This window comes from Saprolegnia diclina, assembly GCF_000281045.1.
Source record: "Saprolegnia diclina VS20 unplaced genomic scaffold supercont1.4, whole genome shotgun sequence".
NCBI classification, from domain to species: domain Eukaryota; phylum Oomycota; class Saprolegniomycetes; order Saprolegniales; family Saprolegniaceae; genus Saprolegnia; species Saprolegnia diclina.
Window position 1 is genome coordinate 468,551 of NW_008246071.1, and position 22,281 is coordinate 490,831.

Here is a 22,281-nt window from a genome sequence, read left to right on the forward strand (position 1 = left end):
ATGACAGGTACATGCAGCCACGCATGGCTCCTGGTTCATGGTGCAAAGGCGAGATGTGTACAGGGCAGTTAGACACCACTTAGGCGAACGAGTCGAGGAGGCAGTTGGCGGCCGCGCTCTCATTCTGGTCGCAGGCCATGTACGCAGCGAGGGCGTCTTCGCGGCTGAACCCGAGCGACTGCAGCTAATACGCGGTGAGAGCGAGGACTGGTTCGCAACAACACACACCCGCATAAGGACAGCCTCCAGTGCGTCGCTTGACTCAGACCTCGTCGCTACGAAGACGTCGTCGTCGGTAGCACTGTCCTTGGACTCTTCGACGTCCGACTCGTCGGTGAGGACGACCGTGTCGTTGTTGTCTGCGGCGAGCGTCTTTTCGATGGCGTCTTGCATGACATCGAGCGAGAGCGTCGCGAGGGCGTCGAGCGAGCAGCTCTGGATTGCTTCCCGGAGCAAGTACGGTTGACGCATGGCCACCGACGCGAGTCGTGTCGCCGTGTCGTCCTCGAGAGTTGGCGGCGGTAGTATCTGCTCGGTCAAGTAGGCGATCGCGGCCTCGACGCTGTTGTGACAAAGACTTAGCGCGTGCTTGGCCTTTCCCACTGGAAACCCCATCGCCACGAGCTGTGCAATGCCATGGTCGTTCTGCGCCTTGGGGCTCATGGCACGCGTGACCGGCGGCGGCGTCGGAAAGTCAAGCGCGCAGACCACAACGCGCGCATCCAGGAGCGCAGCACCAATTGAGTCGGCGTCCGAGAGCATGCGCCCTGCCGCTGTCAGCAGCTGGACATCGGGCGGGAAGCCTACGTCGACTTGGAGCGCCTTGGCGAGCTCGATCGCAATCGCTTCCTTGAGCTGCAGCACCGAGTCGCCAAGCGCCACGCGCAACGAGAAGCGCTCATGGACGTCCATGTCGTGCGTCTGCTTGAGCGACCTCTTCTTCGATGGCGTTGGCTTCGTCACGGCTGTTGGCGGGAGGCGTCCGAGCACAATCACAGCGACGTCCATCGCGCCCCACCAAATTTGAAGTTCGCGTATCCGGCGATACTGGCCGTATCCGGAAGATACACTTTGCTGTTTAGCAAGTCGGATACGAATTCTTATTCTTATTCTGGGGCCACTTATGCCCGCTTGGCCTTCTTGGGCTGCACGAGGCGGGCCTTGCCCTTGCCCTTGCCGACGAACGTAGGCACGGGGCTGCTTGGCGACTCGTACGCGTCGTCGCTCGAGTCGGACGAGAGGTCGGAAAAGTCGAGTGTCTGCGCCGTGGCGCCCTACGCCGCGCCAGCGATATGAGTGCCATTGACACGGCGGCTTGCTACCTCGCGCGGTGCAGCTTGCTTGACGTATGGCGATTCGACCGAGACGTTCCACTGCTGTACAGGCCGCGGTAGCGTCTTGGGCACTTCGATGTCGTCGTCGTTGTCGTCGTTGTCGTCGTCGCTCTCGCTCTTGTGGCCGGGCTTGGGCGAGAGGAAGAGAGTCTTGGAGAGGTTGTCACTCAAACCCGCATCGCCTACACCGTCCATCACATCCGATACTAGTACGCAGGAGCAACGCATCGTACCCGTGTCGGTGTCTCTTCTCTTGTCGTGCTCCCGCTGGATGCGCGTGAGCGGCGTCATCATCACCGCCTTCTTTGTGCTCAGGCCACCGAGCGACGCGCGCTGGGACGCAAAGGACGTGGCTGGGGGCGGCGCGGGCCGGCGCGTCGTCTGCTCAAACTGCCGCAGGTCGTAGAGCACTTCCTTGGCCAGCTGCGGGTCGGCGGCGAGGATGTCCTGGACCTCGGTCTTGTAGAACGCAAAGAGCTCCTTGATGCAGTGCATGAGGTAGCGCATGACCGGGCTCCGCTTCGCCTGCAGCGTGTGCTTGAGGCCAATCACGACGGGCACGACGTTCTCAATGAAATTCTTGCGCGACATTTTGGAGAGAAGCGACCGCTTTGCGTCCTGGAGCGTCGACGCCGGCGTGTCACCGGCTTCGAGGAGCTCTTCGTCCCGGTCTTTTGGCGCCGACAAGCGAATCTCGGGGCTGCTCAAGAGAATCAACGCATCCTGCAGTACGGCCTCGATCGAGTTTTCCGTGATCGTCGTCGGATCCGACGCCAACGGGAGCGTGCCGTCGACGACATCGTCGAGGACTTCGGTCACGAGCTTCATCGAAACTTGCAGCTTTTGCTCGTCGCGCATGTGCTCAAGGAGGAAGCGGTAGATGACGAGGCGCTTGGGGAAGTGGACGTTGCCCGACAAGCTCAGGTTCTGGAGCATTGGCGTCGAGATGACACCCGTGAGCGCCGGCGTCGGGACGTTGTTGAAGACAAAGACGGCTTCGACAAACTTCATGGTGAAGAGCGACGGCGTCTTGAGGAGGAGCGGGCCGGACAGAATGTGCTGCGCGAGCGACGCCATCTCTTCGTTCGGATCGACGAGCGCGCGTAAAAAGTAGTGCAAAAGCGACTCCTTCCACTTGACATAGTCTTGCAGCAAGAGCTGCGAAAAGAGCAGCAGCGTGTTGCGCCGCACCGCGAGGCTCCGGTCCAGCAGCGACGACGCGATCGTCGGCACGTACACGTCGACGACCGACGTCCATCGAATGCAGAGGTCGCCGAGCACGAGGAGGATGTTGGACCGAATCGCTTCGAGTGGCGACGTCTGGAGCTCGCGCATAAACATCGTAATGCTCTCTTTCGCAAACGCCTACGTATGCATTTGCCTCGCACGCCGTAATCGAGGAAGGGCTACCTCGTCGGCCAAACACGCCTTCCCGACAGCGACAAACGCCAGCGCGCGGATCGACGCCGGGGTCTCCCGTGCGTCGGCGGCGACGCGCGGGAGAAGGTACCGCTGGAGCCGCGCCACAAGGCTACGCGGCAGCGCGGTGGACGCACGGTCGTCGACGTCGAGCAGAATAAGGTCGCCCATCGTCTGGAGCGCGCGCTCGACGGTCGGCCACGACGGTACGTCCGCATCGAGGACGGCCCCGCACGCGTCAAAGAGCGGCGACCGCCACGCCCGCTTTGTGGTCGGCCCATATATTCCGTGCAGGCCCTGGAGGGCCACCGGAATCAGGTTCAACGGGTGCGCAAAGCCTTGCAGCGCATCGCAGAGACCCGTCGCGAGCTAGTGCACGCGTGTCAAATCAAGGGTGTTACGCAGAGAAAAGACCTCGGTGGCTTGGGCCGCTGGCAACTTTTCGGCCAGCGCGCAGAGCACGCGAAGAATCCGCAGCACGTTGTCGTCGTCCACGTCGTTGTGGAGATCGCGTGGCGTCGGCGTACGGGCAGCCCAGCAACTTGCCACGACCTTGGCGTCGGCGGCGCTCACGTCATCGAGCACGTCACTGCGACACGCGAGCTCGTCGAGAAGCACCCAGCTCACGGTCCACTTGTTGTCGTCGCGACTGCGGACGCCGTCAATCGCATGTCGCACGAGCTTGGCGGCCGACACGTCGCCTTTTTGGACGAGAAGGCGCACGGCCTTTTGAAGAAATCGAATGAGAAAGCTGTCGAGGTGCGCGAGCTGGTCGTAAACGGCGGCGACAAACGTATCCGTGGCGTGCTTCTTGGGCCACTGCAGCAGTCTACGTGCCATCATTGCCGAGACGACATTCGAGGTAGAAGCGTACCGCTCGAGCAAGATCTTATCCACCAAACCAAGACAACTCGTCTACACAAAACACAACACCTTGAGATATCTCGCAAGTCGCAATGGCGTACCTGGACGGTGGTCTCGGGGTCGAGGACGAGTGGGAGCACGCCCAGGTTCCACGTCACTTGAATGTCCTTGTCGGTCGGCGACGCGGTGAGGAGCGTCGTCAGCGTCAGCATGGCTTGCTTGCGTACAATGATGGACGGGTCGGCGCAGCGTCCGTGGATGTCGCCGAGGACGTCCGGATCTTTCTGCCGCAGCAAGAGCACCTCGAGCACTTGGAGCGACGCGCGCCGGACGTACGTCTTGTCATCAAAGAGGCGATCGCGGCACAGCGCGAGCAGCTGTGCGTGGACAGTGGCGGACCGGAGCGAGGTCGGACACACGATGGCCGACGACGTGAGCGCGGCTGCGAGCACCGACGCAAACTGCTCGTGCGTCGCTGTCGCGGCGCGGCCTGTGCCAAACGACAGAAGCGCCGCGATGCCCGCAATCGCCTTGGTGCGCACGGTTGAGACCCGGTCACACGCGCGGTGGCCCAGAATGCGAAGCAGCGGCACGAGACCGAGAAAGCTGTCGTTGTCGCCGTCTGCCGCGCCAAAGAGCGCCGGCTCCAGCACGAGATCAGCGAGCAATTCGACGGCGAATTGCCGATACTTGACCTTTTCATGGCGCGCGTAGCTGTCGAGGAACGTCAAGAAGAGCGAGAGCGACGTCGGCCGGTGTAGGATGTGGTGCGACAGCAGCAGCTGAAGACCCGCGCAAACCTTCTTGCGGTCGTCGCTCTTGTCCGGGATGCGCAAGCAGAGCTGCTGGAGCACACACAGCGCGAGCTCTACTCTCAAATCAGACGTCTATATAGCGCTGCCCACTTACCGTCCGGAACCGTCTCGTCGTCGTCGTCAGTGGGGTCATTGTCACCGTCGTTGGCAGGCATGACGCGGAGGATCTCGTCGATCGCGTCGAGTGCCCATGCATGGAACACGTGGGCGTGGCGGAGCTTGTCCCACGGGCCCGTTGGCAGCGCGTTGTCGCGCAAGGCGACGCCCGGAATGAGCCGGCCGAGCACCAAGTGCACGGCGTCCGGCGATTGGTGCAGACAGATTGTCTGAAGAATCTGGCGGGGCAACTCGGTCGGGGCGGCTTGCAGGAGCATAAAGTTGACGACCGAGAGGAGCGCGTCGATCGTAGGCGTTAGCGCGTCGTGCTGCAACGCCACGTGCGTCGTCGTGGCTTCGAGGGAGTCGAGCACGCGCTGGCCGGACGCAACGAGAGCCGGGGACTGGACCGGCGCGCGACGGGTCTGGTGCTGCTTGCGCTTGAGCTGCCGTGGCATGTTGGGGTCGGCGACATCGCTGTCGGGCGAGTACATGAGCGTCGCCCATGTGTGCAAAAGGCGCAGCACTTCACGGTACAGGAACGGGATGAAGACGCCAAAGGCCGAGCCGCCCGGGATTTGCAGCCACACGAGGTACACGTGGGCCGCCATGAGACCGATCTCCATAGCTTCCATCGTGGCGACGATGCCTGCCGCTGCCTTGTCCATACCGAGCGCATGTGCAATGATCAGGTGCAGCGCGACGAGGAGGTGACGGTGGCTGCCGCCCGACGCCACTTCGTCGTCGTCGTCGTCGTCGCCGGCTTCTCGCTGCTGCAAAATGCTCGTGAGGACGCACTGCCAAAAGTTCTTAGACGTCTCGGGCGTCTCGCGCGTGGTCTCGAGGACGGCCGTGAAGGCGCCAGCAAGCGCCGAGAGCGCGTCCTTCGACACGTCGCGGAGGTAGTCGTAGCCTTCTTCCGCGTCCGGTGTTGGAAGACCCTGCATGAGATGGGCGTAGATGTCGACGAGGATCTCTTCCGGGACTTCCCATAGTTCCAGCGCGCTCAAGCTGCGGCTGAGGTCCGTCCAGAGCGCGGCCCGCGCCGAGGCCCGGGTTGTCATGGCTTTTTATTTTTTTCGAGTCCATCCCATAAAATAATTTTGGGCCCGGTACCATACAAATGAAAGGAGGTACCGTTCAAAAGGGTAATTCGGCGCCAACGAGCACCACCAGAAGGTCGTCGGTTCAAGCCCCGCCATGGCCGACAACACGGCAAGGAGGCGCTCACATGCTGTCACTGCCATAGGGCTGGTGTAAATAAATCTGCACAAAGAGCTACGTTGATTTCTCGCGGGCAAGGACGATGGCGCGGCTGCTGCTCGACGCTCGCCTCTGCAATTTGGTCCGGCCACAGCCCTGCTCCAGTACTGATGTAGTTTACCAGAAGGCTGTCCGATCCAGCGGCTTGTCACTGCTCTGTCCATGGTCCTGGAACAACTACTAGTATTAATACCTGTACTTGAGCCAACGGCGCCTTGAAATCCCGTTGGAGGTTTTCGGGAATTTTGCTGCGGCTCGTACAAATCGATCTTTAAAGATATCTTGAGCTTTGTATGGAAGTGCATTAAAGTAGGCTGGCTTGGGTTTTTCTGCGTGGAAGACCCTGCGATTTGCAATGGCCCTGGCCCCAACAACGACGAGCGAGGCGAAGCAGGCTCAAGCGCAGCTCATGGAGGAGGCCGTGGCCGGCGACCCCGGCGCCATGGTCTCGCTGCTGCATGCATTCAGGAAGGAGCTCGCGACGAGCCAAAAGGCCATTCGCGACCAGCAGCGCCAGCTTGCCGCGCTGCAAAAGGACCACCAAGAGCGCTTCGAGGCGCTCGAAGACTCGTACCACGACATGCAAGACCTCTTGGACATCCAGATGACGGCGCTCGGGGAGCAGCGCGATCGTTTGAAAGCGCAGACCACTGTGCTCGACGACCTGCTCGATGTGCAAGACGACGACGCGTTGCACACCCCACGACGCACGCCCGCCCCAGCACCCAGCAAATCACCCAAGAAGCGCGTCGTCGCGGCGCCGGTCGTCAAGGCCGTTGCGCCCAAGCGCGCCAAGATGGACGTTGCGCCGGTAAAGCAGCAAGGCGAGGAGTCGCCCGAGTGTCGCTGGGACCTGGGCCGCTGCGGCGCGCTGGCCTCCATCTCGGACGATCTGCGGCTTGTCAAGACGACAGCAAACGGCTGGAACGTTGTTATGGGCAGCACGATGGTGGACGTGTTCAGCGTGCAGCTCTTTTACCCCAAGACCAAGGCCCACAACACGATTGCGTTGGGCTTTACGACCGAGCCCGATTTCTGGCAACAGCCCACGGCCGAGACGAACGTGTTTAACTTTTGCGACGCGGGCTGGTTCCTCAACGTCCGCAAAGGCACGCGCTGCTCCCGCGACGGCCACGACGACTCGCCTTACGCGACAGGCTTGAAGAGCGGAGACGTGCTCACGGTGGTCTTGGACCGACCACTGCGCACGATTCGCTTCTTGCGCAACGGCAACGCGCTCGGCAAATCGCTCGGTGTGGCTTACGCGGACATTGCCGAGACGGATTTGTACCCGGCGCTCGTGTCGTACGACCGCGGTGTCGGTGTGCAGCTGGTCTAAGAGCTTGGCCTTGGTCGCTTGTAGCACACTATTTCAGTATTTTACCTTTGCGTTTCATTTGAATAGTGTGAATGTGTAGATAGTGTGCAGGTTGAGTCGGCCGGTATCGGTGGAAACGATCGCGACGAGCATGTCCCATCCTCCGGTCATCCCGCGCTTCGCCGTGAGCGCGCATCTCCAGCTACCGAAAGAGGAGCTACCGGCAATCGCTCCGTCAAGCAGCGCCGCGCCGTCGCCCAAGGCCGAGCTGTCGACGATTACAACGCCCGTCGTCGCCGACGCCAGCGCGCCCGACGACGACGACGACACGCTCGAGATGCTCAAGGCCTTGCGCCAGGACTACGCCACGTCCAAGCTGCACATTCGCGCGCAGAAAAAGAAGCTCGCGGACCTTCAGCGCTCGCAGCAATTGGCGCTCGAGGCCATGACGACGCACTTCGCCATGGTCACGCGACAGCTCGATGCACAGCGCGACGAGCTCGACAAGCAGTATTCGCGTATCAGCCAGCGCCAAACCGCCCTCGACGCCCTCGTCTCCCGGAGGCAGCCAGTGTCGACGAAGCGTGCGTCACCGGCGCCGGTAGTACCGAAGCGCAAGCTCTGTCAACACAAGCGCGTCAAGACGGAGGACGCGACGCTCGTGCTACCCGTGCACGAAAGCCCGCACGTGGCCCATACCGACGTGGCATGGGACCTCGGGCGCTGCGGTCCGCTGAGCATGATCCGCAACCACCGGCGAACTGTCACGATGACGGAGGCCGGCTGGAACGTCGTCATTGGCGCGTCGGTCGCACGGCGCTTCTCGGTGCTCGTGACGCTCCCCAAGAACAAGTACCACAACACGGTGGCCATTGGGCTCACGCACGAGCCTGACTTTTGGCAAGACCCAATTGATAACACGGCGCCCGTCTTCTTCTTCAACCACACGGGGTGGTACCTCAACGTGCGGAGAGGGTCGCTCTGCTCGCGCGACCACGACGACGCGCCGTTCGCGGCCAAGCTCAAGTCCGGCGACGTGGTCACATGCATTTGGGACGCAGACGCGGGCTCGATCCGGTTCCTCCGCAACGAACTCGATCTCGGCGTCGCGTTCGAGGGCGTCTTTGGCTCGTACGACTGGCAACTCTACCCCGCCCTTATCTCGTACGACAAGAACGTCGAGGTGACCCTCCTGTACCCGACACACGATGGCACGACGTCGCTCCCATCGGCCTTGTAGCACTATCCTTGCAATCAATATCCATGGCAAAACTGTCTATTGTTGTACGAGTTACTCGGGTGCGCGGTGGACGTAGGCCAGCAGCCAAGCCCGGAGGCTGCGAGAGGCGAGGTTACGAGCGCTGGTCTGCGCCAAGTTATCGTATGCGCGTCGAAGGACGCAGCGATGGCGCCACGCCTGCCAGCACGCACGTAAACGATCGAGGTCCCGCGGCCGTCGATGGTGCGAGACCATGCGGGCGAAGTGGCGTCGACGTTGTGTGCGCAAGTGCCAGCGACGAACGCCGTGCAAGAGGGCGAGCTGCGAACGCAACGTCGCGGCGTGTGCGACGAGCCAGTGACTCATCCAGCGCTCGCAGGCCACGCTGCGCCAGTGGGCAAACCAATGCCGCTGACGGGACTGTCGGTGCAGCTTGATGGCGCGGGTCGCGCGGTGCCGACGACATTTTCGCTTTTGGCAATAGGTAGCCCACCTAGAGCACTTTGATCAACAGTGTAGAGAGAAGTTGGTACCAGCCAAAGATCGTGGCTTGCAGTCGATGCAGCTGCGAGATGGTGAGCGAGCGCAGCTGGCGCTTTCGGAGCGCAAACGTCTTGAGGCGCGCAAACGACCGCGACACGAGTGAACTAAAGAAGACGTGGCGCGCGGTATAGAGGCGATGACGGAGGTCCACAAGGTAGCCTTGGTGCACTCGCCATTGCTGCCAGCTCTGGCGCAGGAGCTTCCTCCCAAAGTGGCCCTGCGCGTTGGTGAGCAGCACCCGCGTTGCTTTGACCACGCGCGAGGCGCCGACCCAGCCGAGGAACGCGCGGCGGTGGGCGTGTTGCAGTGTAAAGACACGCACCCTCGCTGCGTGCACCCGGCGATTGTGGGCGGCGTCAACACCAAGCGCAAGGGCGAGGAGCCCGAGACGCTGCTTGGTCGCGACCCAGTGGCACGCAGCCAATTCCGTTGCCTCTCGGTCGCTTCGCCGGATTGCCGTGTAGCGATCCCAGAGCTCAAACGAAGTCCGCGCACTCTGACTGCATAAATGGCTCCGCACTCGCTCGACAAGACGCACGTGCGCGATACGTCGATCGGTGGTCGCCCGCCACGAGCGGAAATGGTGCCGCAGCGCCCCCTTGTAGGCGGCGTTGACAGCGGTTTGCTGCAGCAACCTGCTGTCGGACGCCACGTCGGCGTACGCGCACCATCGTGACACGAGGTGCGTCAGTCGAAGGTGGCGTAGCCGATGCGCACTGCGTCGGTGCGATTGGCGGACCTCGATGGCGCGCCGCCACCGAAGAAAGTGCACAAAGAGCGACGAGGCGCTGAAGTACGCCCGTGCGTGCCGCAGTTGCCGCGTAAAATGGATAACGTGGCGCCACGACGACCACGCGGCATGCAGTCGCTAGTCGAACCATAGGACACGCAGCGAGAGATGGGAACGTGTCTACCTGGCGGCTGGCATGCAGATAGGCCATGCGTTCTTGGAGACGGTGTACGTTGTAGCAGCGCCACGCCCGCCACACGCCGCGCAGGATACCTTTGCGCCGAAACGCGTGCGCGAAAGCGAGCTCTTCGGGCGAGACCATGGACGCTGCGAGAGCAGCAACCCTACCACGCCATCGCCGTCGCAACGCGATACGCGAAGATAGAACTGGTCGTACCACCGCGCGAGGAGCGACGTGAGGAGCCGCCGAGTGTAGTGCGCTTGCGCGTGCTGCTTTTGATAGCACACAAACGAGTACTCGATCCACGCGTCAAAGTGCGTCGACTGCGACGTTCGGGCAAAATGCGACGACGCTATTTCCACCTGGAGAGTCCGCTCCTTTTGTGCATAGCGATACGCGACCCAAGTGTCCAACACCTGCACGAGACGTCGCTGCCGAAGATGCTCCGCCGCTCGGTCGAGAAGCACGCGGTAGCGCCGCTGCATTACCGCACGCCGCCGCCACGTGTCAACACCGTGTTCGAGCTTGAGGAGACCGATGGCATCGGCGCGCTCGATCGCCATGGCGTGTTCCACGCGCTTGAGCGCGGACCGATGAACCCACGACCGGAAACATGCCCCGAGCTGCCGTTGCGAGCGCGACGCTCGAGCCTGCGCTAGCTTGCACCGGACGATATGGGCGTCTCGGCTGAAGTGCTGCCAGTGGCGCCACGCGACGCGGTAGACGCCTAACCAAGCATCGTCTTGCCGCCACCTGCACAATGCAGAGGTATGGACGTACGTGTCGAGGCCATGCGAGCGGCAAGCTCTGCGCACCGTGCCAGCTCGTGCCGCCTTTCACACACACGTCGCCAGTGGCGAACGATGCGGCTGCGCGTCTGGCGTAAGAAGAGCCACGTGCTCACCGTCGCATTCCGGGTCTTGCGTTGCGTGCGCGCCGTGTACCTAGCCAAAGCGCTTGCTTCACTGAAGCCACGGCGACTTCTGCCTACCGCTGCCATGCTTGAAAGCACTTGAGACGACTTTGTAGATGCCATTTTCGCGTCGCAAGGCGGAGAAGGCGAACCCCGGTGGCATACTGCCGCCATTGGCACCATGAGCTTCGGCGAAGATGGCGACGGCGAAGACCCTGGACGAGCGCCTCGTCATGTAGCTGGGAGCGTTGCTGCACGACACACCATTGCCCGAGTACGCGTCGCAGTATCACCTGGCTTCGGTGTGTACTTGCTCTCTACAATGTATTTCGTAGCCGCCTTTTGAAGGACGAACACACCTTGGACTGCTCTCGCCCTGCAACCTTTTGGGCTCGGACCTCCGACCAAGCAACGAGAACGCGACGCCGAAGCCTCGCGCGGCGCATCTGAAGACCGTCCCGTAGTCGCAACTGTCGACGGTAGACGTCGAACCAGCGCACGAAGACGCGGCGACGCAGCTGCTGGCGCGCATGGTCGGCTGCGACGCGCAAGTTCTGCTGCTTGCGCTGCCGCCATCGGAGGTACGAGACCAAAGCGCGCCAGACACCTCGCTGCGTCGTGTCGACGATGGCGTGGACGGAGCGCCCGAGACGACGCCGAAGCTCGCGGTCCTGAGTTGCTGTTGCGTGCCACTGCCAGATGCGCCGCTGCAGACTCCACTGCAGGTAGTGCTCGGACGCCGCTCGCTTCGTGAGCGCTTTGGCCGTGAAGGCACGCCATACCTGCAGCACGCGGCCAGCAATCACGCTGGAGCGGTACCCTAAACGCTCCGTGACCTCTTTCCGAAGCTGTCGCTGCCGTGCCGCCGTGGCGGCCCAGGCTAGAAACGGGCGGCGGACTTGCTTTTGGCGTCGCCACGCCTACATACCAAGCATAGTTGAGTGCAATTGATGTGTTGTGCCAGGCGCACCGCTGCTGTGTTGGCGCGTTGTCTGCGGTCGTGCAGCAGGCGGCTGTGAATCCACCAGTGGTGCACCGTGCGGCGCTGCTGGCGCGCCAGGCTTTTCGTCTGGCCCAACACCATTCGCGACCGACGATGGGCTGTAGCAATAGCTTCTCGCCGCCAGTACACAACACGCTGAGCGACGCGAAACCAAAGCAGGTGCTCGATGGTCTCGCGCGTACGCACGCGCCGGGCGCGTTGCTGCTGCACGTACTGCCACCACTGGTGCCACAGTCGTCGCTGTAGGCCGAGCAAAAAGTACCGGCGCGCGTCGGTCGTCTGTGTACGGAGTGCGACGCACGCATGCAGGTGTCGGTGCCAAGATGCAACCGCATGTCGTAGGCGCTGCGTCGCGTACTGTGCCGGCCACCGTCGCTGGATCTCTTGGCGGTGGCGGACAAAGCGCCAAGCCCGCCACGCGTGCCAAAGGCTGTGGTAAGCGAGGAGCTCGTCCGCGATAGCATTCTGCTCGCGGGTATGCACAGCGCACGTCACAAACGCGACCCAGCGACGAAAACACCGGCGCCAAAGCGTGCTTGCCAGCTGCGACTGCGCACGACGTCGGCGTGCGTTCGCGACAGCGAGTACAGGCGTCAGCGTCTTCCAGCGTCCCAGAATGCGCCGGAGAAGCGCGCGGGCGTAGTGCACGAGCGCGCGTCGGCGAGCGCGCCGGGCAAGAGTAAAGAATCCCCACGGCTTGAAACACCGGTTGAGCACTCGGATGCGGTAGAGCTGGTAGGCTCTTAGCAGTAGCGCGTACCGAGCGCGCAGTGCTCGATGCAGGGCGACCCAGTGCCGCCACGTCTTTTGCAGCCATCGGTTCCGGCGGTGCGCGTCACGCGTCTTCATCGTCGCGGCAAGGAATCGCTGCCGCGCGGCCCAGCGCTGCCACGCGTGAAAACAGTGGAGGCCTTGCTGGTACCGCGTGTGCTCGGCCAAGTCCATGCCAAGCACTGCGAGTCTCCACGTGTACAGGCCATACGCCTTTGCTCTGCGCACATGTGTCGCTCGCAGTGCAACGACTTGCGCCGCCGACGCCTGCGTCCTGGCCACGCATCGTCGCCAAGCATCAAAGAGCGCATCGAGCCGTCGTCGTCGTCGATTCGAGCGCAGCAGTGACGAAATACGGTGGTAGCCAGCTTTGGTTGTCGCCCAGCTCCGCCACGCATGGAGGATGCGGTGCTTGCGCTCCGCGTTCCATCGTGCGTGCAGTCGCTCGCTTCGAAGCGCGAGGTACCGTCGCCGGTGGGCTATATCGCGCCATCGCGTCAAGTGCCGTCGCAAAAACCGGCGATCGTAATCCCATGCAGCGTCCTCCTCCCGACGCCTGGCGTCGAGGATGGCGCGCACCCGCCTACGCATAAACCACATCAACTCGCCGTCGCTTCGAGCCTAACGTACCGGCGCCAATGCGTCATCGCGGTGTGCGTCATTGCGCAATTGTGGTGCAAAATTGCAGTGCGAGTGCACAGCACGTCCGTGTAGACGGCCCGCCACGCACGGAACGCTGCGAGTTGCAGCACAGTGCTGCGGTGTGCGACAGCCATGTCGACATTGACGCGCTGCTCGTCGCACAAAACCAAGTACGCGCGCCAGTGGCCCGCGATACGATGCAAGAGGCGTCGGTGCGCGTGCCTCTCGGCCTTGGCGTCGAGGTACATGGCGTGGCGTCGAAGGTGCAAGAACCGGCGCCAGTACCGAAACACCGCTTTTTGGCGCCCGCGCACATACCAGTGCAGCGCAATGCTGGACGCGTGTCGACCTTGCAGCACGTTCTGCACGTAACGTCGCCAGCGACTGAGCCCGGCGCGCTGGGCGACAACATAGCGCGCCTGCCGCTCCGCCTCCAAGTCGATCGCGGCGATCTCGTGCCAGGCGAGAAACACCCGGCGCAGCGTGCGTCGGTGCACAAACGCGATGGCGATCGTGCGCTTGTATCGACTACGCGCGCGGTGCTTGGCGTACGTCGAGAAGGTGCAAAGCACGCGCCGCATCTGTCGAGACGCGCGTTGCGACTGCGCGAAAAAGACAAGCACACGTTGGCGCTGGCATCGTGCTGCGCGCGCCAGCCATCGGCGCCATCGACCTGCCAAGAGTCGTTGCGACGTCCTTTCCTGCACCTGCACGCCGCAGAGATGAATTGACGTGACATGGTGCCACGTGTGCACAATTGTCGTCAGGAAGCTATGCCGGTAATGGCGACGGGCGTCCGTCGACTTGCGCTTTGTCATACTCGTGCGTCGCCAGCCAACGAGCGCAAGCGCGAGGAGCCGCGTGCTGGCGTGGTCGACGGCCAGCGCATATTGCGCTTCACGTGCAGGACGCGTTGCCTCGGTGCGCGCCCGCCACCGCCGAAACGGGTGGCAGAGCAATGCGAATCGTGATTTTGCCGGCTCAACCGCATGCGTCGGAGGTCGCGTTTGCTCGTGCCGGGCTCGGAGCAGCGACTGCCGTCGACGTTCGCTTTGGGCGTCGGCGATGGCGGTGGGTTTTCGGGTTGGCGCAGGGCGTATGAGCCGGCGACGTTGGACGTCGCGCATGTCGTCGGAGCTCTCGTCGCTCGACTCTGCAGCTACGGAGTGGGCGTTCTTTTTCTGCTGCTGGTGGCGCTGGAGAAGACTGTGGTTGCTCGCGCGGCGACTCTCGGCGCGGATCGCACTGAGCGTCTTGTGCTTCTGCAGTTGGATGGCGGTGATGCGGCGCCATTGATCAAAGAATGCGGCCGTTTGCTTTTGCCGCCAGTAGTAGAGCGCGACAAGGTTTTGCTGTGTGTCTTCTTGGAGCGCATGCTGAAGGCGCGTCGGCGCGGTCTTGGCGAGCTTGAAGCGTGGCGGGTGCGGGGACGACAACGACTGCCGGCGCTGCATCGTCGCCTGCATGTGCAGGTACAACTCGTGCTCGTCCGATGAACTGGAGCTCATCGCGCGCGGGACACCGAGTACCGCTGCCCAAGTCAATCTCGCGTCCTCCGGCGGCAACGAGCGCACCTTGAAAGATCCCAACTGTGTTCTATTGCGTCATCGCAAATATGCGTTTTCACAGGTTATTCCAAGCGCAAGTCCCATCCTGGTCATCCCGCGTCTCCAATGAAATCAATTGATAGAGTTTATGAGATACAAGAGTAACTCTCGGCGTGTCGAACAACATCTCGCATGCGTCGAACAAATGCGTGCAGGCAAAAGCTTCGGCCGGCGATGACAAGGGCGCGTCAGCTACGATCAAGAAAGGCCGACGCTGCAATGGTCAAGACACTCCTACCACGTTCGCGTTGCGTGTGGGACGTACGACATGTGTTTCTTTGGCTTTCAAATGCGATCTTGCGGAAGTCGTACTCGACACCCTTCTGAATCCTCGGCTTGCGCGCACCTGCCGAGCTTGATGTGCGGCTCGGGCTCTTGCTGCGTGCGATGATCCATCCCGATAACGTCCTCTATGGTGAGGGAGGGACGTTGCCCAGTTTGCACTTGGCGTCCAGTTCGAGAGCCATGACACGGCGCCCGTCTCGATGGGCAACCGCAAGCCGGATGCAAGCGGGATGCAAGCGCGATGCAAGCGCCTTGGGAAAGTCCGTTGCGCTGTCGTTCTATTCTTACGCCGCATTTCTTCATCTTTTAATATTGCATACAAAGCTCAAGTCGCCGCTTCATAAAAACGAGCGAGCCTAGGGAATTGTGTAGTGGCATCATCAGCGCAGCCACAGAACGAGCATGGCGTCGCTTGGTCCCAAGACTGCGCTCGACGAGCACCGCTCGGGCGACGATGGCCGGACCACGCCGCGCGCCTCGTCTCGCACGGGGAAAGCGCCAGCAGCAGTTGGCGCCAAGCTGCACCCGGCGCACCAGCGGCTGGCGCCGACTAAGAGCAGCATCCCGCGCCCGTACTTCTTAAACTACCAAGGCCAAGGCGCCGCGGCGCCGCCGCCCGAGGCTGGCTGGCATCCGACGGTACAGCACAACTTTCGCGGCATTGCACACGATGTACGTACCACTTGCGACGACGACTTGAGATGCAGTGTGCCTATAGTCGCCTCTGTACGCGCGGAAACCGGCCGTCATTGCCCAGACCCGCGCCTTCTTTGGTGACGACGAGTCGCCACCGCGCGCAACCAACGACGCAACCTTGCCGCCGTCGTCCCGCGCCTTGACAACGAGCGATCTCTCGACGACCGTGGACCAAGCGGCGTTGGCGTCGGCGGTCGACGACGGTGACATTTTGCTGACAAGTGGCCCGATGCTACCGCGCGGCCGCACGCTGCCACCGGCACTGAATACAAGCGACTTAGACTCGCCAATGGCCTCGTCGACGGCGTCGACCGCCTCGACGGGCCCGCGGGCGCCGAAGACGCCGTCTGGCACGATCGGCGACGACGGCCTCACTGCGTCGCAAAAGGTTCGCATCGGTCTCTCTGGGCTGCTGCTGACGTCCGAAGCCTTTCGCAACTCGACGGGCATCAACACGAGCGGGCGGTCCTTGCGCGACGCGAGCCCGGGACGGACGCGTGCGCTCAACTTGAGCTCGGCGCCCATCAGTCCCGCAAGCAGCCGGACGTCGAGTCAGGGCTCGTCCCGCTCGGTGCGCACCGAGGCGCTCGTCGCCAAGCTCATTCCTACAAAGAACAGCGTGCAGGGCCTCATTGGGTACATCAAGGAGCTGCAGTCGTCGGAAGCGTCGTTGCGAACGCACTTGGACACGATCAAGACCAAGGCCCAGGAAGACCTCGCGGCTTCGTACGGCAAAGTCAACAACCTCGAGTCGAGCATGCGCGTCATTGAGAACGAGCGGCTGCGCAACGCGATGGAGCTCGAGCGCAAGGCGCGCGAGATTGACGCGCTCCAAGAAAAGATCCGCGCGCTGCGCAAAGCGATGGAGGGCCAGATCCCGTCGACGATGCTCAGTCAGCTCACGCCGCTCGGCTCGCCCGAGACAGGGACTGCCGCGTTTGATGGCTTTACGTTTGAGGAGTCGCCCACCCATGCCAAGGACCCCAGCAGCGATGGTGGTCCGGCGACGCCCACCGCCATCACACTGGAGACCTCGGCTCCTCCGAGCCCCAGTCCACCGTCACCCAAGGCGGTGCTTGATGCGTTTGCGCCAACGCGGCCGCCAGCTCCGTTTGTCATGACGAGCGACGCGTTTGCACAAGACCCGCCGGTGGTGCTGAGTGCGCAGACGTCGCCGAGGACGCCGAGCGAAGACGTCGCCCGCGCCTTGACGTCGTGCTTGCCGCGCACCCAGACGTCGTCGCCGAGGCTCAAGGCGGCTCCTGTCGCACCGACTGTCGAGTATCCCCCTGCGCCGATTTTGACGCTACCCTCGGTGGCCCCGCTGCCTCGCGCCACGCCTTTTGTGCCGCCCGCCACCAGCACCACGCCACCGACTGTCGTTTCTCCCCATCCAGCTGCGCAGTCGCCACAGTCGCGCTCCGTGGCCCGCCCGCCGCTGCACCCGTCGTCGACGTCCCCGACCAACAATACGCCGCAGACATCGAGAAGCATCGCTGCGAGGTCGCCGCCGACGTCGCCGTCTGCTGGTGAAGGGCAGACACTATCGCAACTGCTCACGGACTTCTACAAGTCGCACCAGCCCGACAAGCTCAAGGACGTCAAGCACATTGTCAAGACCTATACGGGCAAGGAGCACGACTTGCTGCAGCTCCTTCAAGTCAAGTACGGTGCCCGAAGCATCCAAAAGCTCGCCGCCGGGCTTGCCATCGTGCCTCTGCCCCGAGGTGCAACGCCTCTGTCGACGGCAACAAATGAATGGTTTCCGATTCGGTTGCTCGCAGCGGCGTCGGCCATGGGCTGTCTTGGTCTCGTCTGGTGCGGTGCAGCGTCGCACCTCGACTGCACGTCGGTGACCCCTGTCTCACCCGCGTACTGCGCGCGCTGGACGGCGACCACCGATGCGTTCTGGGCCCGCGCCGACACGGACACGGCGTGGGACGTCCTGGCACTCCTCCCTGCTGCCCGCGAGACGGTGGCTGCCGTCACGAGCGGCGTATGGGGCAACTCGGTCGACCGCAGCGCCCGCGCATGGCGCCACGTTCAGTCGATGGACATGCCCACAATGACGACCGCGCTTCAGGATGGCGCGCAGGCGTTCCAAGCGCTCGTGACAGGGTCGTCAACGGCGCAATGTACCACCAAGAAGACGAGCCTCCCCGAGACGCTGGTCGTCCCCGGCGGCGGTACGTTGCACCGCGCGTCGATGGACCCCGTGGTGTTTGCCGTCCACGCTTCGCTCAACGAGGTCGATGCGCTCGCTGTCCGTGAGATGCAGTGGCTATAAGCCCCTCTTCTTGTGAATTCATTGTGCTTTGCTATTTAGTCGTTGGCTCTATTTTTAGTTTTAGTCTAGTACATGGAAAGGCGGCCGCGCACCGAGGGCGGGCTTGGCAACGCCGCTAGCTCGCTGCTTCGGAGCTGCGCGAGCGCACCGAACGGGCTCACGCAGACCGCGCGCCTCGTGGGCCGGTCGTGGAACTTTCGCGCCAAGCAGCGGCGCAAGTTTAGCATCCCGGGCGGCGACGACGATACAAACAGCGCTGCTACGACGTGGAAGCCCGGAACCAAGGCGCTGAATGCAGGCCGGCGCTTTGACATTACGCAAGAAGACAACGCGCAGTCGTTCGACGAGCTCTTCCAGCGCGAAATTGTCAAGATGCCAGCGCGCATGGTACGCGCAAATGCAAGCATCTACCCGAGGACGAGATATGGACCCCGACACGTAGGAGCTAGCGTCGCAAGCGGACGAGCTCATTTCGATCATCTCCAAAGCCCAAGTGAGCCAGCGCCACCACACCTTACGAGCGATCAAGGCCACCAATACCGACGAGGCCCCGAGCGCCGAGGACGCGGTCAAAGCCGAGGTCATCTTCAAGTACCGCTGTCTCGTGGGCCGCGATGTCGACTTTGTGCAAATGCTGCCAGGCTACGCAAACAACGCGCTCAACGCCAAGATGCTCGCGCTTGGCCAGCGCTACCACGCCAACGACTATGCGTAGAACCTCGGCTGATGCGTCGTTTTGTTGGTTGAAAGAGCATGGCGTAGCGCGTGCTTGGCCGAGTTTGAACAGTGCTGGGACATGAACGCCGAGGCAATCAACAGGCCAACGCTGTTGTACGACCGCGCCATCTTGCTCGGGCACGTCGGCGACTTTAAGCGGGCCATGGCCGAGCTCAACGAAGCCATCAAAGTCGACAACGAAGATCCGCGCTACTTCAAGCTCCGGAGGTACCCACGTTACGGCAAACGCGCTCAAGCCTCTCGTAGCATCTTGTGGCGGCTGCAAGAAAAGTACATTGAGGCTGCGAAAGACTCGTCGCGCGCCCACGCGATTCACTTGAGCAAATCCAAGCACCGCCAGCACTCGACGATGCTGAAAAAAGTGGCCAAAGCCGTGTCCGTGAGCGGCCACGCAGTGCGCATCCGTCAACACGACGTCGCTCATGACGGCATGTGGCTGTAGACGGCACTCAACGCGTTTGACGAAGCGTGCGAGACTCCGATCCAAGTCCGTCCTGTGTTTCAATATATCAACCGCATCGAATTGATTTTTTGGTAGGAGCGCACGTCGCGCCAGATCCAAGTGCTCGTCGAACAGTCGTACCGCATTCCGTTTCTCGCACGCTTGGACGTCGATCTCTTGCATTTGCTTTGGAAGTACACGCCCTTATAACTTGCGGAAGGACTATACACTCGTAGGAACCTCACGTACGCAGCGTGGCCCTCCGATACGCGCGTCGTCCTCCCGAGCTCCACCGTGAGGTACTATGGTGAGAGCATTTGTCATCATAACGAAGTATACGTTAGCTTGTACGTGGTCCTTGAGGGCTCGGTCGCCGTGCAGACTGAGCTCCGTGGTGCGATCGAAGCCCAGCGAACGCTCGAGGCCGGCAACATTTTTTGCGAAGGGTCGATCTCAGCCAACTTGTGGGCTGCTACGTCGCTCGTTGCCCTCACCGTACTTGGCTCTGCGCCCAGGTCGCTGGCTGCTGACGATAAGGATAGGCGTCCAAAGTCTTGACGCTCGAGTCGGTCCTTTACAAACACACGCTGCGCAATATAATGCTCGAGGGCGCGTCGACGCGGGCCCACTTCTTTCGCGACTCTGGGATTTTCGCCTCGTGGAGCGACGACCAGCTCAACACGCTCGGCATTCTCTCCGAGCAGCTCGAGTACGCGGCGCGCGAGACCATTGTCACCGAAGGTACTTGGCGTATCGTGTGCGCATGCTTATGAAGGTGGCCAGGCGCCCCGGCGCTGCATTTGTACTTTGTCCGGTCGGGCTATTGCGGTGCGATTCGAATGCTCCAACAACACCCGATCCAAGTCGGGTCCGTCTCGTCCGGCGACGTCTTTGGCGAGGTTCCAACTACGATGCAGAGTCGTAAGTGCCAAGTGACGTGCGTAGGCGGCGGTCCTCGACCCGATCGGCGGCATCTTCCCCTTTACGATCACGACAGTGACAGTCTGCAAGATCATTCGCATCCAAAAGTCGTTTTTGAACCGCCGGCTGCCGTTCGAGGTGCTTCGCCTTGGCCCGATTGACGCAGCGATTCTTGCCAAGATTGAAAAGCTCTCGGTGCGGTGTCCGGCCGACAAAGTCGTACGATGTCCCACGTCGATGAGACGCGCGCTGAGATCTTATTGCCGGCTCGTAGCTCGCGCAAATGATACGCGACAACTGCTCGTGGACGCTCAAGCGCGAAAAGGTACTGCATCGGCTCATCCAAGAAAACGCCAAAAGCACCGGCAAGCATCTCCTCTTGCCGTCGGTCCATCCGCGCTAAGTTGGCAACGACACGTTTTCTATTGATTTCTACTCCACCGAGGTACTACACGGAGAGGACGCGGGGCGCATCTCAGGGACGTCACACTCTTGCGAGTTGCGTGGCGCCCCGTCATTCGCAGCCACCAAGGCGACCCAGGCGGCTTGAACTACTCAAAAACAAGCCACGCCGGGCGCCAGCACGTCATATCCCGCCCTTCTTCGTTGGTCCTAAATCTCGACAAAGGTCACATCCGGCGTCAACCGAGCTTGCTTGGTGCCGGGAACGACACGGCCGACGACCCACGCCGGCTGCATGTCGAGGGCAGCCAAGTCGTCGATAAACGCCTGCAGTCACATTGAACAAGGAAAACATACTCGCTGTTTGCGTACCTGCGCGCGGTCGGCATCGATCGAGACGAGGAGACCGCCCGACGTCTCGGACGAAAAGCCGAGCTGGAGCCGCCATTGGCACTTGAACGCTTCGTTCACCGCGAGCATGTCCTTGATGACCGGTAGCGTGTGCAGCTCGAAGTCCACGTCGGCCTTTTGCGACGTCGCCATGTTCCTAGCAAAACAAAAACATTCGAGCGTCAACCACAGTATAGATAATGGCGTACTGCGCGTGCCCGAGGATGCCAAAGCCCGTGACGTCCGTCGCCGAGGTCACGCCGTGCTAGGTAACGTCACTGCAATGGCGGAGCCTATGGAAAGGGGTACCTTGTGCATGAGCTTGGCGCCGTTCACGTTCAGCCGGCTCATCGACTCAGACGCCACGCTGAACGCGCGGTCGGCCATGTCCCGTGTCAAGAAACTCTCAACCTTGGACCAGCGCGCGGGCTGGTCCTTCATCTGATATGCGTTGACGGCGAGCTGCGTGCTATGATAGACAGTGCAGCGTGAGGCAAAGCGAGGAGAAGGTTGGCATCGCACCCCAGCGGCTTGGTGAGCACGAGGACTTGTCCGGTGGTGGCATTTTCCGGTCGAATGATCTCCGACTCTAGCGAATGGTAAGAACGTGTCAATGGGAGAATGGAGTGCGTACCGGCGCGAACGCTCATGGCAACGCCGCCGACGATCGGCCACGGGTTCATGACCGTTTGGCCGCCCGTGACGTTGGTGCCAGCTTCGCGCGCAAGGTCGTTGAAGCCGTGGATGAGCTGCGTCGTCACAACGTCGCGCTCGAGGTCCGTCATCGTGCGCGAGACGCCGAGAATCATGAGCATCGTGTCGACTTCGGTGACGCCCATCGCGTACAGGTCCGAGAGCACATTGGCGCAGGCAATGCGGCCCTACATCCACGCACGCATGAGCTCTCTGTGCACCGGGTCTTAATGATAAAGTACTTGGACGTAGGGATCTTGGACTAGCGGGTAGAAGAAATCGGTGGTGGAAATCATGTAGAGGTCTCCAAATTTGGGGTGTTTGATCTTGACGACGCTCGAGTCCATGCCCGGCGTCTACGTCGCAGCGACATCGTTAGCGCAAGAGTGCATATGCTACACGCTAGTACCTCGTTGGGTTTGAGGTCGTTGGCTATCCCAGAGATGTAGGAGAGTAGTTTTTCCTGGGGTAGCTTGCAGCCTCAGCCTTTCAGCGCGCTAAAGTCCGTGAGCCGAAAGTCTTCGCGCAGCCCGTGATCCGTGGGGTTGAAGGGCGCGCGCTCGAGCTTGGGCCGCTTGAGCTCGCGCGCAAGGACGGCCTCGACCGCGCGCGCGGCGGCGCTGCCATCGTCGCCTGCTTCCATCACCCAACGACGAAAGGCAAACTCAGATCTGCTCGCACCAATCACAGCCGCCAACGGTCATTTTAT

At 62.0% G+C, this 22,281-nt stretch overlaps 9 protein-coding genes across 10 annotated transcripts; 4 read left to right on the forward strand and 5 right to left on the reverse strand.

The window, feature by feature from the left end:
- Nucleotides 1-34: 34 nt before the first annotated feature.
- Nucleotides 35-1,016, reverse strand: SDRG_01861 (hypothetical protein). Its single transcript, XM_008607413.1, has 2 exons — nt 229-1,016; nt 35-184 (listed from the first exon to the last, which is right to left on the reverse strand). Exons 1-2 carry the CDS (start codon nt 1,006-1,008, stop codon nt 80-82), a joined length of 885 nt encoding a protein of 294 aa, XP_008605635.1. The 5' UTR covers nt 1,009-1,016; the 3' UTR covers nt 35-79.
- Nucleotides 1,017-1,056: 40 nt separating this feature from the next.
- SDRG_01862 (hypothetical protein) lies at nt 1,057-5,608 on the reverse strand. Its single transcript, XM_008607414.1, has 8 exons — nt 4,527-5,608; nt 3,719-4,485; nt 3,628-3,668; nt 3,168-3,582; nt 2,745-3,122; nt 1,568-2,699; nt 1,323-1,516; nt 1,057-1,274 (listed from the first exon to the last, which is right to left on the reverse strand). Exons 1-8 carry the CDS (start codon nt 5,590-5,592, stop codon nt 1,122-1,124), a joined length of 4,146 nt encoding a protein of 1,381 aa, XP_008605636.1. The 5' UTR covers nt 5,593-5,608; the 3' UTR covers nt 1,057-1,121.
- Nucleotides 5,609-6,110: 502 nt separating this feature from the next.
- Nucleotides 6,111-7,210, forward strand: SDRG_01863 (hypothetical protein). The gene has a single exon (XM_008607415.1). It carries the CDS (start codon nt 6,147-6,149, stop codon nt 7,128-7,130), a length of 984 nt encoding a protein of 327 aa, XP_008605637.1. The 5' UTR covers nt 6,111-6,146; the 3' UTR covers nt 7,131-7,210.
- A 9-nt stretch (nt 7,211-7,219) lies between these two features.
- SDRG_01864 (hypothetical protein) lies at nt 7,220-8,396 on the forward strand. The gene has a single exon (XM_008607416.1). The coding sequence runs from the start codon at nt 7,261-7,263 to the stop codon at nt 8,347-8,349; it is 1,089 nt and encodes a 362-aa protein (XP_008605638.1). The 5' UTR covers nt 7,220-7,260; the 3' UTR covers nt 8,350-8,396.
- SDRG_01865 (hypothetical protein) lies at nt 8,368-14,691 on the reverse strand. Its single transcript, XM_008607417.1, has 9 exons — nt 13,100-14,691; nt 11,666-13,052; nt 11,055-11,615; nt 10,774-11,012; nt 10,563-10,726; nt 9,999-10,509; nt 9,786-9,945; nt 8,862-9,739; nt 8,368-8,821 (listed from the first exon to the last, which is right to left on the reverse strand). The coding sequence occupies exons 1-9, from the start codon at nt 14,617-14,619 to the stop codon at nt 8,401-8,403; spliced, it is 5,841 nt and encodes a 1,946-aa protein (XP_008605639.1). The 5' UTR covers nt 14,620-14,691; the 3' UTR covers nt 8,368-8,400.
- A 636-nt stretch (nt 14,692-15,327) lies between these two features.
- SDRG_01866 (hypothetical protein) lies at nt 15,328-18,024 on the forward strand. The gene is made up of 2 exons (XM_008607418.1): nt 15,328-15,675; nt 15,722-18,024. The coding sequence occupies exons 1-2, from the start codon at nt 15,406-15,408 to the stop codon at nt 17,984-17,986; spliced, it is 2,535 nt and encodes an 844-aa protein (XP_008605640.1). The 5' UTR covers nt 15,328-15,405; the 3' UTR covers nt 17,987-18,024.
- Nucleotides 18,025-18,051: 27 nt separating this feature from the next.
- Nucleotides 18,052-20,522, forward strand: SDRG_01867. Of its 2 annotated transcripts, none has more exons than XM_008607419.1 (12): nt 18,052-18,373; nt 18,429-18,697; nt 18,749-18,931; nt 18,971-19,118; nt 19,167-19,211; nt 19,263-19,360; nt 19,403-19,465; nt 19,511-19,661; nt 19,709-19,907; nt 19,950-20,065; nt 20,112-20,306; nt 20,362-20,522. In XM_008607419.1, the coding sequence occupies exons 1-12, from the start codon at nt 18,059-18,061 to the stop codon at nt 20,488-20,490; spliced, it is 1,911 nt and encodes a 636-aa protein (XP_008605641.1). In that variant the 5' UTR covers nt 18,052-18,058; the 3' UTR covers nt 20,491-20,522. The 2 variants fall into 2 exon arrangements, with proteins under 2 accessions (XP_008605641.1, XP_008605642.1); XM_008607420.1 differs by having other exon boundaries at nt 18,971-19,115.
- A 177-nt stretch (nt 20,523-20,699) lies between these two features.
- On the reverse strand, nt 20,700-21,919 carry SDRG_01868 (selenide, water dikinase; the record flags this gene model as incomplete). The annotated part of the gene is made up of 7 exons (XM_008607421.1): nt 20,700-20,816; nt 20,862-21,036; nt 21,089-21,144; nt 21,189-21,348; nt 21,402-21,468; nt 21,514-21,760; nt 21,815-21,919. 7 exons carry the CDS (start codon nt 21,917-21,919, stop codon nt 20,700-20,702), a joined length of 927 nt encoding a protein of 308 aa, XP_008605643.1.
- Nucleotides 21,920-22,053: 134 nt separating this feature from the next.
- On the reverse strand, nt 22,054-22,215 carry SDRG_01869 (hypothetical protein; the record flags this gene model as incomplete). The annotated part of the gene is made up of 1 exon (XM_008607422.1): nt 22,054-22,215. The coding sequence occupies one exon, from the start codon at nt 22,213-22,215 to the stop codon at nt 22,054-22,056; it is 162 nt and encodes a 53-aa protein (XP_008605644.1).
- Nucleotides 22,216-22,281: the final 66 nt, after the last annotated feature.